At 34.0% G+C, this 20,748-nt stretch overlaps 1 protein-coding gene across 3 annotated transcripts in view; it reads left to right on the top strand.

Annotated features, from left to right (window-relative positions):
* The window catches only part of GRID2 (glutamate ionotropic receptor delta type subunit 2), a 1,472,825-nt gene that overhangs the window by 1,307,516 nt on the left and 144,561 nt on the right, over positions 1 to 20,748 (top strand). For all 3 annotated transcript variants that reach the window (XM_026015616.2, XM_072755651.1, XM_026015615.2), the window contains exon 14: positions 13,150 to 13,316. In XM_026015616.2, coding sequence (XP_025871401.1) covers positions 13,150 to 13,316 — 167 coding nt within the window. The remainder of the gene's footprint in view (positions 1 to 13,149; positions 13,317 to 20,748) is intronic.

The following is a 20,748-nucleotide window of genomic DNA, read 5'->3' as shown; positions in this document are numbered from 1 at the left end:
TTCCTTCTTGAAGCAACTGATTCAATTAAGTATTGTCTGTATGGTGAGTCTAGAAAAAGATTCTCTGCCCTCAAGGTACTTTTGATATAATTGGGAATCATAATACACACATATGAGAGTTAAGTAGAAATCCAAGGCCATCATAGTTATATGCCAAAAATGGCTGTTTCTAGTGATTCTAGAAGGATACAAAGTCATACTCCTTCATAGAACCAAATATCTTTCAATTAGTGCTGTCATTATTGTAGCCACTAGCCATATGACTATCCATATGGTTATTTACATGTAAGTGGATTAAAATTAAATAAAATGTAAAATATTTCAAACCATTCTATTGAACAGTCATACCTATACTTGATGAGTCTGGACTTATACACTTCACAGAAGATGGTGCAATGTAATGATGTTACCTTACTTATACACCTTTATCCTAACAGAACACTATGATCTGTTTGTGTATGGCAGGAATTTTGAGCTGTAAGAACTTTCTGTCCTTATTTGGCCCTTCTCATCAATGTTGGAGAATTGGGATATAGTAATCATTGAATTAATAGGAAGTTCAAAGTACGATGGTCTTCATGACCAAAAGAAAGTAAATGAAGCAATTATACATAAATAAGATGTATCAGGTGCCTGATCCTGACAATATTGTCAACCCTAGGCTAGGCATGGGGGAGGCAATGGGACTTGGATAAGGATGCAGTCTTAGCCTACCAGGAGTTTCCAGTTACATGGGCTTGAGCAAAATGAAGAGGCAAATACAACCCAGTGTGCTAACGTGCTGTTATAGGAGTACATACAAGATGTAATGAGGTCATATAGGAAGGACACTAACCTAAGTCTGGAGATCAGGGAGAACTTCCAGGAATAAGTGACATCTAAATCATTTCCAACTCTGAAAGGATTAGCACAAGTTAAAGCAGTTAAGATGGAGTATGACTGGAAGAAAAGAGTGGGTAGGAAAATTCCTAGCAAAAGAAAATGAATGTCAAAGAACCAAAGGCAAGAAAATATTTAAGCCATTTAAGAAACTGTAAGCGTTAGAAATAAGAGCTGAAGCACAACAAGTGAACCCAATTGGAGATAAAGTTGACCTCTTATGAAAGTTGAGATGCACATTTTAGGATTTATTTTGTTTTACAATGTAGTTTCAAAAGTCAACTGTCTATCTAATATACTTTCAGAATATGTACACACATACCAATAGAAAGCAGTTTGTGAAAGAAAGTGTAGACACATAGTTGGCAAGACCTAGCAATTCTAGTAAATCCATGTTGGATTTCTTCCAAGCCTCTGCCATTATCATTTTGTATTAACATATAGTTCTGATCTTTTATCAACATATTGTTTAAAGTTAAGTGTATGTTAATGGTCCCCTAGCATGAATCAAAACAAATCAGTTATTAAAGCAAAGCAATTGGATTATGTGATTATGAATACTCTAGTACTTATAAACTTATAAAATCATCATAGGTTTCAAAATCTATTATCTTGTTATATATGTTAATTATTCCATTTATAAATTCTAAACATAAAAATATTCAGGTTTTTTATTCAGTATTTTTTATTAGATACCTAACAATGGAAAACCTGACTACATGTAAATCAGGAAAACCTGATTATATGTAAAATAAACCTGACTTAATTTTTTTAAATTTATTTTAAGTTTATATTTTTAATTACATATTTACACATGTATATGATTTTCATAAAAGTATGTCATCTTTAGATGTCATCTTTAGAACATTAGGTTTCCTTTCACTTTTCAGCATGGCTTTCTTCCATTCTTCTCTCGACTACCTCCAACCATACTTTTATATCCTTGACAGATAACCAACAGGATATATTGTATTCTTCTATATTTTTCTCTAAACATTTTTCTAGTAATATAATAATATGTATATACATAGTCCCACATAGTTTTATAATTTGGAATCATTGTTCATTTTTAAAATGAGATTACATTATCAATAACTTTCGCACCTTGCTTTTTTTCATTCTGCAAGTGCATCATATAAATCCTTCCATGAGGGGCGCCTGGGTGGCTCAGTCAGTTGGGCAACTGACTCTTGATTTTGGCTCATGTCATGATCTCAGGATTGTGATATTGAGCCCCATGTTGGGCTCTGCACTCAGCGCAGAGTCTGCTTGAGATTTTCTAACTGGGGCCTCTCTTACAATTTACCACATGCCATGACATTTGTATGGTAATAGTTCCCTGAATACTCAACTTCGCCATTTACATGCTCAGACTGAGGCTGAGAGGCTGATAAATAGTTTGATGTTATAGTCTCTGTTTCTCCCTAAATAAAAAATAAAATTTTAAAAGGAAAAATAAAAACGAATCCTTCCATGATAGCTTGTATTGCTCTCATAGATTCCTCTTAATGTTTCTGTAACATTTCATGGCAGGAATGTATCATCATAATGAACATTACCACTATTTTTAATTTCCACAATAAACAATGATACACTGAGAATCCTATGCTTTAATCTAAAATTTTTATTTCTCTTGGATATATTTCTGGGAATGGAATTCCTAAGCCAAAAGTCATCTATATTTTTTAAATTCGAACAGAAGTTACTTTTGAAAAAGACTATGACATTTTCCCATTTCCACTAGTAATGTGTGAGATTACACTTTCTCCACCAGCAATATATGTTAAATGTTGTCAGACCAATAGATATAAAGTAGTAGCTTACTGTTATTTTATTTTGCATTCTCCTAATCACTAATGAGTTTGGATATTTTTCCTATGCTTCTCAGACATGTATATTTGTTTACAATTTCTTCTTTGGACACTGTTGCTATTTTTCCTTTGCATCCTCTATTCTTTGTTAGAATAGAAGATGCTTAATTAGAGGAACACTTGTATATTTATAAATATTAACTTTGTCCCCTGTGTTCTAACTTTTTTTGCAAATCTATTGGTTTTCACTTTGTATATGTATATCTTGCTGTACAAAGGTATATTAAAATGTTTTATGTAAAAAAGTCTGCTTTATATTTTTTTTCTAGATTTCATATGTTGATTTAAAAGTTCTTTCTTACATGTATTACATATGTTCCCCTACTTTTTCTTGCGGGGCTTATATTATTTATTTTGAGCTATTTAGTCCAATTGGAAATTTTTTTGAGAGGGGTTAGAAAAAGATTTGATGATTTTCTCACAGATAGATAATGATGCCAACAACATTTACTAGTATATTGACCAGCTTTTTAGAGAGACAACCCAGACCACAGCTACACCCCATCAAAAACATATAATAATATATATGTGATAAAGACATACATTATTTTACATTATTACTTTAATGTAAAAACATGAAACTAGGCCTTTATTTGGAATTCTGTATTATTCAGTATTATTCATTTCTTACTAAAAAATGCTATTGTTTAAACAAAAAATGAGACTAGTTAACTGTCAAATAGTAATAACTATATTATATACTATATATATATTTATATACTGCTGTAGTGGTATTAATTAAACAAATGATATGTGTGATAAAATATAACAATATTTTGATAAGGTTTCTTTTTGTCCTTTGATAAAGCAGTTACTTTTACTCTTTTTAAACTCTGTATTAATGGAATATTACTCAGCCATGAGAAACGACAAATACCCACCATTTGCTTCAACGTGGATGGAACTGGAGGGTATTATGCTGAGTGAAATAAGTCAATCGGAGAAGGACAAACAGTGTATGTTCTCATTCATTTGGGGAATACAAATAATAGTGAAAGGGAATATAAGGGAAGGGAGAAGAAATGTTGGGAAATATCAGGAAGGGAGACAGAACATAAAGACTCCTAACTCAGGGAAACAAACTAGGGGTGGTGGAAGGGGGGAGGAGGGCGGGTGTTGGAGGGGAATGGGTGACGGGCACTGAGGTGGACACTTGACGGGATGAGCACTGGGTGTTTTTCTGTATGTTGGTAAATTGAACACCAATAAAAATTAATTAAAAAAAATAAAAAAAAATAAACTCTGTATTAGATATTTAAATTTTTAGACTATATTTAAGACACATAAAGGTAAGACTTTTCAAAAGGGAAACAAATACAAAAATACTAATTAAACATAAGTAGATTTAAACATATAATTAAACAGTAAGTATATTTAATAATAACAATGTCACATTTCTCTCTGTCCCATAATACCATATGATAATTTTACTCTTTCTGTTCTCTTTCTAATAATACTTCCCTGAGTTGCCTGCAACCTTTAGGGCATCCTTCTTTTATATAGTGTTGAAACTAAATATAGTAAAACATAAAATTCACTTTGACTTGCAACTCTGCCCACATTACACCAATTCTGGTGTCATTCCAGTTCGATGACATCAAGTTAAATAAGCTCTTAACAAAAATATTTGAGCACAAAATACTTAATGTACTTACTTATTGGCAATAGCAGATGTGTTAACTTGTAGGGATTAGGTTCTAGCTTCCCATACACTTTGATTCTATCAGCTTGCTTTTAAAAGACCAGCTTTTTGTCAATCATAACCTTTGCATCTATAAATCTATTGTATAGATTAAATGTCTGAGATGTGTCTACCATTTTTAAACACTGAAGCACATGAGATGTCATCCTAAGTTCAAGTCCTATTTCTTAGCAGAATGATTTTAAAGCACAGATGAGGTCATTTGAATTTGTGAAATCAGTGCAGAATTCCAGAAGTTACAGTTTTATGAAAGAGTTTGAGAAAATCCTATCTATCTAACTTGGCTACCTTTTCTATTTTCTGGTGACTTAATTTTTTTATTATTACTATGCTGAAGTTTCAAAAAATATGTCATTTTTTCCCTATGAATTTTTGTCATAATCTACACATAAAATGGAACAACTCAGGTGCAGTCAGTTCAACTTTTTCCAAGCACTCTATGGTTTCTTCAAAAATAATCATCAGTTTTGTAACTATATACATTTCTGTTTCACTGTAATCATTTTCTTCATTGTTATCTTCAATATATTTCCAAATTAGAAAAGAACATTCTTCTTGTTTCACACTTTGAAAATGTGATTTTTTGGTAATCCAATATTTGAAAAATTAATAGTTATTTTGTAGGCATATGTCTAAGAAGGCCATCTCCTTCCATTTCTATTAAGTAAATGTTCATAAGTACTTCACACATTTTGACAAAACTGAAAAGTGATCAAAATTTTAAATAATGAAAGCTTCCCTATCACAGGTAAGCAAATCACAAAGCCCCTTTTTGCAGTGTTATCTATAAGGTGTATGGAATATTTTGCAGATAAGATCTTTTGCTTTTCTTTGATAAGAAGTTTATCTAATGAATGAAATTTGACAAAATTTACATTTGAAATATCTGCAGAATATGTAGATAGATGATTTAAAGTATCTGTATTTGGACAAATTATCAGTTGACTTTTGTTTTACATTTTATGCAGTTTTATTAAAATCTTCATAGAACTTAAGATGATTTGACACTACATTTTTAATTTTTTTCATTTAAGTTCAATTAGCCAGCAGTTAGTACATCATTAGTTTCAGAGGTAGAATTCAGTAATTCCTCAGTTGCATATAACACCCAGTACTCATCACATCACATGCCTTCCTTGATGCCTGTACCCTGTTACCTCATCACCCTATCCATCTTCTGTCCAGCAATGCTCTAGTTTGTTTCTCATAGTTAAGAGAATCTCATGACACATTTCTTAAATCAAAATACCTAAGATCTAGGGTGATCATTTTTTGTTGTTGGCACTATGTGACACATTATTGTAGAAAACATGATCATTCAGATAATGTGTGTTGTTTGTTTATTGTGGTATGCTCAAACTAATCTAGCTACTACTGCCTTTGGGGAGACACAAAAACTTTTGATTGATTTGGAAATATTACCTGCCTCATCCCCAACATGTAATTTTCCGTCTCTGTTATATGCTTTCAAATTTCCTTTTCCAAATTATTTTCTGCATATTATGCAGTATGCTGTTTTGGTTATTTACTTCACTAACCTGGTTATTTGTGTACCTCCACCTGAATAAAAAAACACAGTCATTTAGCTTGCTTTTTTCATCGATGTCTGGGTCATGCTGGTATTGGCATTATAATCATTCTCATTTTCATCATCTGAACTCTTAGAAAAAATGATCTCAGTATTCACAATGTTAAAAATTAAATTAGCATCATCTTGATGCCAAGAACAACAATCAATCCACAGGCAAAGTGCTGTTAACAATCATGATTACAGTGCACTTAAGTTGCACACTTGCATCTCAGCACTTGTAGTGGTACAACAATGGATGATTGACTGTCATGAACAGCAAGTCACAATTGCCAACATCCGTGCTCAGGGAGGGAAGCTGCAGAAGGCAGATAAGCCATGTTATATCCATCTACTACAAAAATTACTATCGTCAGCCCACCTTTCAGGCTGTAGTATGGATTTTGTACCCCCATCACCACCAACCTTCTGCACCCATTGCCAAACAAACACCTAGACTTTTTCCTCCCAGGAATTTCCTCCTGATGTGGAGCTTCCAGTGCTACAACTGGGGCATCCCTGCCCAACTCCAGTTATCATCCTAGTCTCCCCATTTGAGCCTGTGGGACATATGATCATTTTCGCCTTCAATTCATCTGTTCAATTTCTTGGTTGAGAAATTGAGGTTTGTCAGTTTGTAGCCACATAGATCTTTTTATACTCACAGTTGAATCTTGTTAAGTACTCTGTTTTTTTTTTTTAATTGAGATCTTACTAGTACCACAATGCTAATTTCCCAGAATGTGTTCTGCTTGTTCTGATTCATCTTTCCCACTCGAAGTGTGGCACTTATTATATGGGTTGTCATTTTTCTTTATGAGTTCATAGGGACTCAAGTCTGTTGGATTATCCTAGGGATTGTCAGTTTTGCTACAGAAATTGAAATGTCCTCTCTTCTTGTGGGCGAGTAGTATAGAGAAAAGCGATTCACAAATCTCAGGTTCCTCCTGAGGAACCTGAATGAAGCCAGAGCTCTCCCAGTCTTCTGGTCTGTCACAGGCTCCATGAGGGGAGATCTATGCCCACCGATTCAACTCCTTCCTGGCCAATTTAAAGGCAACAGAACAGACATATTCATGGGAACAAGTATCTAAGGAAGAAGGGTAGGAAGATTTGAGATCTAAATTGTGGAACAAGCATTCCCCCAAATTTAGTTTCTTCATTGGCTTTCCTGGAGGTTTGACTGGTTTTTTTTTCAGGCACTCAGCCCCCCCTGAAGGAGAGACTTACCAGTTTTTTCCCATGCAGAATTATCCAGAACTCCAGGCCCTGCTAGCCTTCTATCTTCTAGACCCTACTAGCCATTTGTTTCAAGAGAAAGTAGTCAATGGATGGTGAGGTAGCTGTGTTCAGTTTTTCACATTCCCAGTGTTTTAATAAACTTAAAAAAATTAGTATCCCAATAGCCTCAAAAAAAGAGAGTCAAAGATAAAATTTAGGAGTAAAAAACTACTTCTTTTCTAGGTTAAAAAAAAGATATTTATTTTAAACACATTCATATCTCCCTTGTGAAAATTTGTGCCCTGTGATGACTATCTTGGAGCACAAATTCAAATTTTAAAATAATAGCAGGTAAAATATGGTAGGCCAACAATTAAGGCAGCAGTAAACAAAACCATATATAGTTTAAGAGTCAGTCTTAAGCACCAAAATATGGACTTGAGCATGATTTATTTTGCTGGATAAATTCAGAAGAGTTGATGAATGATGCTGAATTATTAATTTGTTCAAAGTGGGAGAGGCTGCCACCTAGAACCATATGTCATAAATATTAAAGCAAGCCCATCTTTAGGAATTATGTGAGCAATGAATTATAAGGACCACTGTAGATCGATTCTGGGTTAATCATAACTCTTTGCGCCTGTAATTCACAAACACTATATCCCCTACTGACCATTAGTTTAAATTGTAAAGAAGTTGGCACCTTGGTGTCCTAAGTTAGAATTTATTTCCCACATTGCTCTCAGGCTTTTGGGGTTTTATTTTGTGAACAAAAATAATACATTCCCATACTGCAGCCTTTATTTTAATCTTAAAAAGCTTTGCCTTGGTTTTAATCCTGAAAACCTGAAATACTCAGATAATAGTGATCACAAAATCAGTTGGCTGCAGGGGTCCAAAATCATAAAAACCAGATATTCATTCATTTTAATGATTTTTTTTAGTTGAAATAAGTTTTCTTTTTTTCTTCCAAGTTTTTATTTAAATTCCAGTTAGTTAATATACACTGTAATATTAGTTTCAGATATAGGATTTAATTATTCATCACTTACATCACACCAAGTGCTCATCACAAGTGCCCTCCTTAATACCCATCACCCATTTAGCCCTTTCCCCCACCCACCTGCCTCCAGCAACCTTCAGTTTGTTCTCTATAGTTAACAGTCTGTTTTATGGTTTACCCCTCTTTTCTCCCACTGTGTTCATCTGTTTTATTTCTTAAATTCCACAAATGAGTAAAATCTTATGGTATATGTCTTTCTCTGGCTGACTTATTTCACTTAGCATAATACTCTCTAGCTCCATCCATGTCATTGCAAATGGCAAGATTTCATTCTTTTTTATGGCTGAGTAATAAGCAACCTGTTTTTTAAAAACCTAACTTTTATTTATTTTAATAGTGTGATCACATAGCATTAAAGAAGTTGCATTCTTTTCCTGGCTCTTGCCTTATGTTGCATTATTTTTGTTTATATAAATTTATTTTTCAATCTAGATAGGCTATGCCTTGAAGGCAAAGGCTACCATATCTCACACCTTTTTATATTCCTATAGCTAGTATCTCCCAGAAATTGGTCTTTAATGTAGTGAAAAAAGTGCAGAAGATGACCTTGAGCTCAAGTTTCAAATCTACCGCTAATCATTAGTCTGACTTAAAACAAGTTCCATTACCACATCTGTGAGTTAGGCATCATAATATCAACTCCTCACACTGTTGTAAAGAACAAATAAACTTAAATGTAAAGGGCATTTTTTAAGAATGGGAAAAAAGGCTTTATAAATATTAGCTATTATCATGATGAAGAAATGGAGGACAGAGGGAGGATATTCTTTCTTCAAGGAAGGAATACCTCATCTTACCCTTTGGTTTAAATGTCATCTTTTCATAACTGTCCCACTGATCTTTTTCTTTCTTTTTTTTTTCTTTTTTTTAGTAAAAAAGGATTGTCATTGATGTATCTTTGTAGCTAGATACTAAAGTGAGCTTTTAAGGAACTTGTTAAAGATTTGTGTTGGAAAGAATATAGCTTCCCAATTAAAAACAAAGTCCTTGGGATAACAGGTTGTGAAACTCTATTTGTTTGTGGCATGGGCTTCTGCAATTATTACAGGAGATGGCTGCCTAATGAATTGAAAACAAAAGTGCTTTTAGCATTAGGTCATGATAGAGGTATCAGAACAGGGGCATTTAGGACAAGAGGATTCTACAGAGAAAAAGAAATATGCCACAATCCATAACATGGTGAGGAGTACAGGTTTTAAAAATACATTGTCTCACCCCTCACTTTACTTGGCAAGAAATGCGAATATTTGAGAAAATAACAGTGAATGCTTATAGTTCTTCATTGACTATAGAAAATTGCAGAAAACTAGAAGGTTAAAAGAGTGTGCATGAACAAAAAATAGTTTCCAAAGAGTATCTGTGTTTAATCAGGCACTAAAGATAAGGAACGTCAATATTTGGAGTTTTCTTCTACAACATTTCAGTTACCAGAATATTTGAGCAGGCTATCCTGATTCCTCTATTGAAGATTAAGTCCCCCTTTCTTTAAAGCACTTTAACATTTTAAGCTTTTTGTATGGTACTTACCATAATGTGCATTGTTTATAGCAAGTAATAGTTGACATTTCCATTACTGAGTTATAAGCTGCTTGAGGACAGGAGCCCAAGTCTTACCTTTATATTCTTCTAGATCCCTTTAGGATCTTCAAATTAATGCATAATGATTGCGAGTAAAATGGAATTCAAAGAAAGATTCCTGTAATAATATTGTGAAAATGAAACAAAGCCTTGTATTATCTCAGCGATGAGAAATCCTTCAAGGCTATTGTCATCTCAGCTCTATTATAAGGACACAGGTGTTGAGCATTGGCAACTACTATAGTCCATTAATCACCACAGCATTCTGGTATCTCTATTTTCAGAACCAGAGTGATAATATTGGAGGTAGATGCCATTTTGTATTCATTTCCCTTTCCCATAAATGGGACTTGGAATAAGATGACATAAAGCTTCTGGAGGTATTTTCACCCTCTGTTTAACTTGGTATGAAGCACTCAGTTGGCATGGAATCCACTGTTAATAAGTCAATGGCCTATAATGTAGCTGCTTATCCAAACATGACTTCAAAAGGGAAGACCAGTTGAAATTTTTAAGTAATACTGATCACCTAGTCAGATAGAGTGAAAATCTCAAACCTTCAATTGTTAATTGTTAATCAGTTGAAAAGTGACTTCAGGTTTTGTTGGTGAGTATTTTCTAGATAGTTTTAACCTAATAAGTAAACTATTCAAAGGACAATGGTTGTATGTTTTAGTAGTTGAAAAAAAAAAAAAAACAGATATTTTTAAAAGCTAAAATAGTTTGGATTACTATGCAGCATTTCATTGGTATTGCTACAGGCTATAATCATACTGCTTTAATGGTTCTCCTTTTAAAAATGAATTCATAATGCTTTGTAACATTAAAATTATTAGAAACATGCATATAATGGCAACGATAATGTTAATATACATTTAAATAGAGCTTTACAGTTCACAAAGCAGTAACAGCAATGCTAGAATGCTTTGCTAACAGCAAAGCAATATGTCTCCAACTGGGGAAGTCCCTTGAGGGTTATAAAGAAGTCCAAGGGGATCCAGGAGGCCAGAGTGGCTATTTGAAAGAAGAGAATAGCAAAAATCATACTAGGTTTTTAGAGGAGGCTTTAGGGTCACTGCTATCTCTCTGTTACTATAGATTTAGACCCAGAAAGCAAAAAGTAAATATGAATGTTGGTGATTAAGGGTAAACAGAATATGCCACCCCCAATAGGCTACTTTGGTATATTGATGATTTTGAGCTGTAAGCACTTGAAAAATATCAAATGCAGGGAGAGGCTTTCTCTAAACAACCCATATTTACCTAAAGATAAATCCTCAAATAGTAACTCAAGTTCATAAATTCCCTTCCTGGGAGTTTCATCAGTTATGAATGACTTTCATAACAAAAGAAGAGACTAAAAGTGATCACCAGATCCAGATAGACTTTGTCACAAAATATCACACCTTCCATTTCTTCTACCAAAGGCCCTTCATCTTTCATAAATATGATTTACTCTCCCCTAAGAGGCCTTTCCAAAGGCCCTTTCCTTTCCAAATTAGATGACTTTTAATCCTGAATGCTAAAGCCACCTCTTTGAGTTATTCATTTTTTCCAGGATATTTCCCATGTATACATAAAGAATACATGTTGATAAAAATTTGCACATAAATACTGATTGTTAGAGGAAGTAATATCAGCAACATGAGGGAATAGGAGCTCGTCTCATAGAAACAACAATTTGGCGCCATCCATGAACAAAATACTTTTGTTAGAACTTTGGGGTCTTGGTTGTGAAATCCTGGCATAATCTAAGGCTGAGTAAGAATGCTTTTAAGAGGGGTACCTGGATAGGTCAGTCAGTTAAGCATCCAACTTTTCATTTCAGCTTAGGTCATAATCTCAAGGTCTTGAAACCAAGCCCCATGTTGGTCTTCACACTGGGCATGAAGCCTGCTTAAGATTCTCTTTCTCTCTCTCTCTCCTTTCCTATACCCACCCCCCCTTAAAAAAAATAAAGAATTCTTTCAAGAGGCAGGGCTATATCTCAATGCTTGGCCAACCAACTGTTGTCCTGTCTACATTCCTGAAAGCAGCCTATCCCCCTGAGAACTTGACTCTAGTACAATAAAGGTGCAAGACAAATATGCCCATTTTCATTGCTTCTATTCAACATAGTACTGGAAGTCCCAGCCAGAGCAATTAGACAGGAAAAAGAAATAAAAGTATCCAAATCAAAAAGGTAGAAGTCAAATTATCTCTATTTGAAGATGATAAGATTGTACTTAAAGATTTATTTATTTGAGAGAAAGAGCATATGCAAGTGGTGGGAAGGGCAGAGGCAGAGAATCCCCAAGCAGGCTTCGAGCTGGGTGGGGAGCCCTGTGGGAAGCTCCAAGTGGAGCTCAAACTCATGACTCATGAGATCAGTACCTAAGCTGAAACCAAGAATTGGGAGCTCAACTGACTGAGACACCTAGACACCCCTATATATTTTTTAAATTAATCTTAAGATTGCTTTTAATTTTTTGATAAATTCATAATTTAGGGGGGAAAGTCACACTTATAAATAAAAGATGATCACTAAAAGGTAAACAACCTAGAATAAAGTTATCTTCCCTAAATGATGATAGAGAAGATTGTATAATTATTTGTTCCTTATTGCAATGACCACCAAAGGTTTTTCATCTATGTCCTATAGCAAAATTGCCATAGACCACATTTGGCAACAGATGAATTTAGAATAACTCAAGTTAGGAAATATATCTTGCCAACGGGGTAGTGTTGATTATTTTTCTTCAGTGTGAGTTGGACTTGCAACATGCATTTAGAATATAAGTCATGTGCAAAGAGATCATACCTATATCGGATGAATACAAAAGCCTACCTGGCTTAGAAGCCTGGAACCTGAAGGAGCCAGCATCTCTTGTAACAACTTGAAAAGTATAACTTCCAGGTTCCCAAAGAGAGAGGTCCAATTCCAAGAATTACTGCACTCAGAGAAGCTCAAAGACATGGCTTCTTTCCATACATACATTTATTGTACTCCCAGTCCAGGTGACATTTACCACTGAAGGGTCATTTTATTATAAGCTATGTTGCCTGGAAACATAGTTAACATTCTACTTTAATCACATTTCCTGGAGAACAGAGCTATAAATTAACCAAAAGTCAAATTCTCATTCAGAATAGGTATTCAAAAATATAGGTCCTATAATGTTTTACACAATGAGATATACACAAATGTAATATGTTTTACCTTACCTATATAACTTAAAATTCCAACCTTAAATCCTATTTTCTTCTTTTGCTCTCCATATTTTCACAGGTAAAATATGGAAATTATGCCTTTGTATGGGATGCAGCTGTATTGGAATATGTGGCTATCAATGATCCAGATTGTTCATTTTACACCATCGGGAATACTGTTGCTGATCGGGGATATGGAATTGCACTACAACATGGCAGTCCTTACAGGGATGTTTTTTCACAGAGGTAAGATTTGCATGTGATCCAAATAAGGAGAGACAAAAAACAGAAAGAGAAAATCCACTTGGTTACCCATGTAGTTTTATTACATTTTGTTCTCTTCGTTTGGAAAAGCAAAATAAGCAACAATAATAAAAGGTAGTTATCAATGTTATTTAATAAGACTTTAATTTCCTAAAGTATGTACTGAATTATTTTTTTCATAAATATTACTGGAAAAAATATTACTGCATATAACTGGTTTTACTCCAAAAAATTGATATACAAAAGAAAGTAGTATGTCAATAATTTCTTTAGAAGTTAATTAACAGTTTAGTCTCTTGAGTTTTTAGGGACTAAACATCATAGAGTTAGAAAATTATTTCATTTCTAAGAATACCAAAGCATAAAATTAACTTAAGGACTGAGTCAAAGTTCTGATGTACTGAAGTACATAATGGTAGGGATGTTCCCATCTGAATTTTGCAAAGGAAAAGGATAAGAATTTAAGAGTCCCTCACCTCGTGTCAAAGTACAGGAGACTTTGTCATGGAATTTAGAAGATGGTTGATTAAGAAATTATATCCATCCTCAAATTAGAATTTTCTTTTATGAGTTTAAGAAAAAAGGTTTTGAAATGTATATTTTAGATTAACTATGTATTTGAAGGACTTGGGCCTGGGAGGCATGCCCAAAGATTACTGCATTTCATTCTATCTATTATCAAACAAATGTGGGGCCTAAGAGAGAGTGGTATCTTTCAGGTAGAAGTGTATTTCATTTGAAACTGGTAGTGCATTTTGTTTGTTTTCTAGATTTTTCTATCTATTTGCTAATAGCCAATGCCAGACCAAGAGGGTAGTAGCAGGAAATTAAGGCCCCAAATTTCAAGCTATTTGAGTTACATCATTCCTTCAAATTTTAGGATAGCAAAAAGCCAGGTATCTTGTGTTAAACAAATGCAAACAAATGAACAAAAAACACACAAAACAAAACAAAAACCAAGTCAGTAGTCCAGAAGTTGTTAAAACTCTTCCATTAGCTGAGAAAAAAAAAAATGTAGGCCTCTCTCCTTATCTGGTAGAATGGAAGTTGGATTAAGCCCAACATCTTGTATGAGTCAGCCTTTCTGTGTAGCAAACAACCCCAAAGTATCAGTGACTTTTTTGCATTCATGAAACGTAGGGCTGCAATTTGGCAAAGCTGTGCCACAAGCTGCAGGTCACCTGCAGGTCTTCCTGTGCAGCTTCTCATTCCAGGGCCTGGCTGGAAAAGTGGCCTGATCCAAGACAAGCTGTTTCATGACAATGAGTAGTTGTAAAAGGGGCTGCCTGAAACCTGCAGTGTTTCTTGTGCTTCTTGCATGGATGTGGCATATGTCACATCTGCCCACAAACCACTAACAAAAGAGAGTCTCGGGGATCCCTGGGTGGTTCAGTGGTTTAGCGCCTGCCTTTGGCCCAGGGCGCAATCCTCGGGCTCCCGGCATGGAGCCTGCTTCTCCCTCCTCCTGTGTCTCTGCCTCTCTCTCTCTCTCTCTCTGTATGTCTATCATGAATGAATAAATAAATAAATCTTTAAACAAAAAGAGAGAGAGAGAGAGAGAGGGAGTCTCATGGTCAAGCTCAAATTGATGGGGTAAGGCACTGTACTTCACATAAAGGGAAGAGAGTAGTAAATAATTATGAACAATAATAGAATCACCCGGTGGTCCCTTATGGCTCTAAAAATAATCTAAAAATGACAAAGATGAAATAAGCATAAATTGGGAAGTGAAATATTATGGTATGAATAATGATTAATCAATCAAAACACACTTATTGATGAGTAGATTCTAAGGGGAACAAATTGGAAAATCAGTTATGCTATAGAGAATTTACCTGGAAGACACTTGCAGTCTAGTTGCAGATATATGGCCCACACACATAAAACAGTGAACACAGACATTTCTATAAATTTCTATAAATGTGTGCTGATATATATATATATATATATATATATATATATATATATATATCTCCATTCTACCAGATAAGGAGAGAGGCCTACATTTTTTTTTTCAGCTAATGGAAGAGTTTTAACAACTTCTGGACTACTGACTTGGTTTTTGTTTTGTTTTATGTGCTTTTTGTTCATTTGTTTGTGTTTGTTTAACACAAGATACCTGGCTTTTTTGCTATCCTAAAATTTGAAGGAATGATGTAACTCAAATAGCTTGATATTTGGGGCCTTAATTTCCTGGTACTATCCTCTTGGTCTGGCATTGGCTTTTAGGGAAAAAAAAGAAAAAAATATATATATATATCACCACCCTGAGATATATATATCAGTATTGCTTGTTTATATTGCAGTAAATTGTGTAATTGAGAAATTGAAAGAATTGAATATTATATGGAACAAAGAGTTAATCAAAGGAAAACATGAATGAAAGCTCTCCAGAGAAGGTGAGCCCTGAATCTGACCTTGAAAGATTGGTAGACAATAATTAGGCTGAAAGGAAAAAATCGATCATTCTCGGAGAAACGATGAAAACAACAGGATAGAAGTAGGAGAGAGCAGAAAATCTGTTGAAGAGCAACAGGGGCAGCGAGTTCATTTGGAAGGAAGTCTGAAGTTTGGAAGTCATATCATAGCCCACAAGCAGCTATGAGAAGCTTTGTCCATGCTGGAGCTCAGGAGTAAATAGATGATGGTATTTAAGGGATGATTCATCCAACTTTGCCATGAAGGATAGATTAGGATTGGCAAAGACTAGAGCAAACCTGGAAGCATGAGACAAGGAAGGCCTAGCCCAGAACTGGGCAACGGGGAATGAGGAGGAAGGGACAAATAGAAGAGATCCTTCTAGGCAAAGAGGCACCATTGTTTTTATTAACTTAGAAGTAAAGATGGAAAGCATAATAGAATGAAGGGGATGCCAGGGTTTATGGAGAAAGACCAGCAGAAAAGTCTAATGGGTACTTAAAATGAACCATGTAGTTGAAAAAAAGATTATTTATTCCTTAGTTGTAGTTAATTGGGTTTTTCTTCACTACAGACTTTTGTTGTTGTTGTTGTTGTTGTTGTTGTTGTTGTTGTTGTTGTTTCCAGACCTGATTTCCAGGTCTTTTATGCAAAAAAAGAAGCCAATAAAATCATTACACAAACATAATAGCAATTAAAGAAATATTTAATAAATTACCCTAAGTGTTCCATTTCTTATTATCCCTGTGGTGCCTTACCTAGGAGAGATTTTAATTCTGAGAAAGTACACTCCAGTGAACTGCTGAAAAATAATATTAAACATTGAGCATTATTTTTCCTTTGATTTGCATTATGGATCTAGACAATTTAAATTCTCCCTTTCTGTGGAGTTCCTTAATAATGACATCTGTATCCTGGTTCCCTGGACATCTGGAAGAAGAGAGATCAGGAAAGAAAAACCTTCTGGCAATTGCTGATGTGCCAACTTATCTCTTTATACATGTGTGCCACATTTATCTATTACCCGAACTCTCTCCCTAAATTCAGAAAATAGCTCCTGTCATTTTTTTTATGCTATGACCATTAGGAAAAAGAGATCTCTTTTATTAACTGATTTTAAAAATTATAAAGACCATAAAATTTAATCACTGTAGTACACCTTAGAAATTATTATAAACAACTCTAATATATCAAATTTCCTAGGCCCTTGATTATACTAGATCACTGATTGCTACTCTAATTAATTTCAATGAAAATGAAAGTATACAGGGTGATTTTTTTATTAAGATTTTATTTGTTTGTTTGTTTATAGAACAGAAATAGGGTGAGGGGCAGAAAGAGAGGGAGAGGGAGAATCTCAAGCAGTTTTCATGCTAAGTGCAGAGCCCCATGCCAGGCTCCATCTCACCATCCTGAGATCATGACCTGAGCTGAAATCAAGAGTCAGACACTTAACCAACTGCCACCCAGGCATCACCAGGGTGATTTTTATGTAGTAAATACTAATTATTTCTCAGGTGACTATATGCTTATACCACAACTTGTGAAACATTAGAATACTTAAATAGGCAATAAATATTAATATATAAAATAAATATTATATATTTACATAGTAGCTACATGCATTATCTACTATCTGCCCAGTATCTTATATGCTTGCATACTTTAATGACACTCCAAAACAATCATACAAAATGTCATAAATTTGTTTATTACACCCTTGCATATTGGTGCACAACTATTATACTACAAGTGCATACACCAAGTAGATGGCCTGAGTTTTGGCAAGCATTAAGTTAGGCATCAGACACATGGTCTTTAGTGATATACTCACTTTTATAATTGTATATTTGTAGACACAGGCAGGAATGACTTTTAAGGACTGGTAAGTGCTACAATATATATATTCATATATTTGGATACAAGAGTTTTGTTTCTTTAGTCTGCACAAATACTAGATAACTTGGTGGCAGATGTTAAAGTATTTATATAATCACATCAGATAAGTGAGAGTTCTACTATGGTGAGTAATGTTTCCAGTGAATTCTCTGACTCTGTTTGTTCATCAAATATTTATGTGGCCCTGTCTTTTTATAGTTCTTCATATACAAGAATTATTTAGTCAAAAGTTGTCACATTAAAAACATTTAAGAGTAGAAGAGAACTGAATTTTTCAGTGATATCATTATACTTTTAATAAAATAAACTCCAGTGTTGATTTTAGAATCTTAACTATTCATAAAACTAAGAATATGATAAAAACATTTATTGAGCATTTGGTATGATCTCATTTCTGTTCTTAAATCTTAATGGATATCAGGGAATAATTAATTCGTGAGTTTAATTTCATACTTCATCAATAAAATGTCCCTTTTGGCCTCTTGGCTTCTATCCCTAAACTTTAGGAATGAACCACCTTGTCACAGAAACAAGGACATATTTCAAACTGAATGGGGAATGATTTTGTTGGATTCATGATATTGGTACAGATGCATAAATAATATTTCAATCTAGTCATAGAATTTTAGAATTTTTACAAATATAATTATCAGTACTTCTTTTTTCATCAAGGATGAAACTAAAATAGCACAAAGGCTAAATTATTTAGAATCACAAGAAACAATACGAGTGGGAAAATTTCAAGAATCCTAATTTATGTCCAGTTTTCTCATCATCATCATGCACCCTGCCTTCCCTCAATATTCTCTTAAAAGCATATAAGAGTAATATTAAACATACTATATGATGTTTATTGTGTGCCATATTTTGAATTTTTACATGTAACGATCTATGAGGTAAGTACTATAATTATCCTCATTTTACAGACACAGAAACTAAGACATAATGAGGTAATGTAATTTGCCCCAGTTCACAAAGCTATTGAGTATTAGAGCTGAGACTCAAATCCAGGCAGTATGGCTCCAAAAATTGTCATACACTTTTAACAATATGTATTTCAAATAAATATTTAGGGATTCTCTTTTTCTCTCTCCCGCTACCTCTCCCTCTTAAGGGCAAAGAATAGAATTAATCATAATCCTTGATATACGACATACTTTCATTTTTGGTCCATAAGTGACTACTTTTATTTAATTACTTTTAAATTCCTTGGATATAATCTTTTCTGTTGTTCTTTCTTCCTTTTGCATTGTTAACTGTTAGAATATCTATACTTTTACTTTGTTTTTGTTTTCCAAGGCCCTAATTTCCAGAATAAACTGGATGGTCCAGGCATGATTTTTTTTATTAAAAGTATAGTTTAATTGATATATTATATTAGTTTCAGATGTACTAATAATGATTCAACATTTATTTACATTATAAAATACTTACCACAGCAAGTATAGTTCCCATCTGTCACCATACAATGTTATTACAATACTATTGACTATACTCGCTATGCTACACTTTACATCCCCATGACTTCCTATTTCATACCTGAAAGTTTGTACCTCTCCATCCCCTTTACCTATTTCACCCATCCCTCTACCCACCTCCCCTCTGGCAATCACCAGTTTATTCCTTGTATTTATGAGTCTGTTTCTGTTTTGTCTTGTTTGTTTTGTTTTTTCAGATTCCACATATAAGTGAAGGCATATGGCATTTGTCTCTGCATGACTTACTTCACTTAGATTAATACCCTCTAGGTTCACCCATGGTGTCACAAATGACAAGATTTCATTTTTTATGGCTGAGTAATATTCCATTATATATATATATATGTATGTATATATATTCCATCTTCTTTATCTATCAATGAACATTTAGACTGCTTCCACATCTTGGCTATTTTAAATACTGCAATGAACATTGAAGTGCATGTATCTTTTGGTTTCTTTGGTTAAATATCCAGAAGTGGAATTGCTGGGTTGTAGGGTATTTCTATTTTTAATTTTTTGAGAGGCCTCCATACTATTTTCCATAGTAGCTGCACTAATTTACATTCCCACCAACAGTGCACAAGCGTTCCCTTTTCTCCACATCTTACCAACATTGCTGTTTCTTGACATTTTGATACTAGCCTCTCTGACAGGTGTAAAGTGGTATTTCATTGTGGTTTTGATTTGCATTTCCCTGATGATGAGTGACATTGAGCATCTTTTTCATGTCTGTTGGTCATCTGTTTGTCTTCTTTTTAAAAAAAATGTCTATTTAGGTCCTCTACCCATTTTTTAATCAAATTATTTGTTTGGTGTTGAGCTGTATGGGTTCTTTATATATTCTTTAATATTAACCCCTTATATATCCCAGATATATCATTAACAATATAATTATCATTATATAACCCCAGATATATCATTAACAAGTATCTCTTCCCACTTAGTAGGTTGCCTTTTTGTTTTGTTGATGGTTTCCTTCACTGCAAAAGATTTTTAGTTTAATGTAGTTTCAATGGTTTATTTTTACTTTTTTTGCCCTTGCTTGAGGAGACAGATCCAAAAAAAATTGCTAAGACTGCTTTCCAAGAGTTTATTGCCTATGTTTTTCTTTTAGGATTTTTCTGGTTTCAGATCTTATGTTTAAGTTTTTAATCCATTTTGAGTTTATTTCTGTATATCATATGAGAAAATGGTTGAGTTTCATTGTTAAACGTGCAGCTGTCCAATTTCCCCAGTACCATTTATTGAAGAGATTGTCTTTTCCCCATTATATATTCTTTCCCCGTTTGTTGTAGATTAATTGACCATTTAAGCATAAGCTTATTTCTGAGCTTTCTATTCTGTTCCATTGCCCTATGTGTCTGTTTGTGTGCCAGCACCATACTGTTTTGATTACTCTTGGCCTGCAGTATAGTTTGAAATCTGGGAGTGTGGTATATCCAGCTTTGTTCTTTTTCTCAAGACTGTTTTAGCTATTTGGGGTCTTTTGTGATTCCTTACAAGTTTTAGGATTATTTGTCTGTGAAAAATGCTATTGGCATTCTGACAGAGACTACCTCAAATCTATATGCTGTTTTAAGTAGTATGAACATTTTAACAATATTAATTTTCCAATC

This window comes from Vulpes vulpes, chromosome 4, assembly GCF_048418805.1.
Source record: "Vulpes vulpes isolate BD-2025 chromosome 4, VulVul3, whole genome shotgun sequence".
Classification (NCBI taxonomy): Eukaryota; Metazoa; Chordata; class Mammalia; order Carnivora; family Canidae; genus Vulpes; species Vulpes vulpes.
The sequence above is the reverse complement of the archived record's forward strand: the minus strand, read 5'-3'. Positions and strand labels throughout refer to the sequence as shown.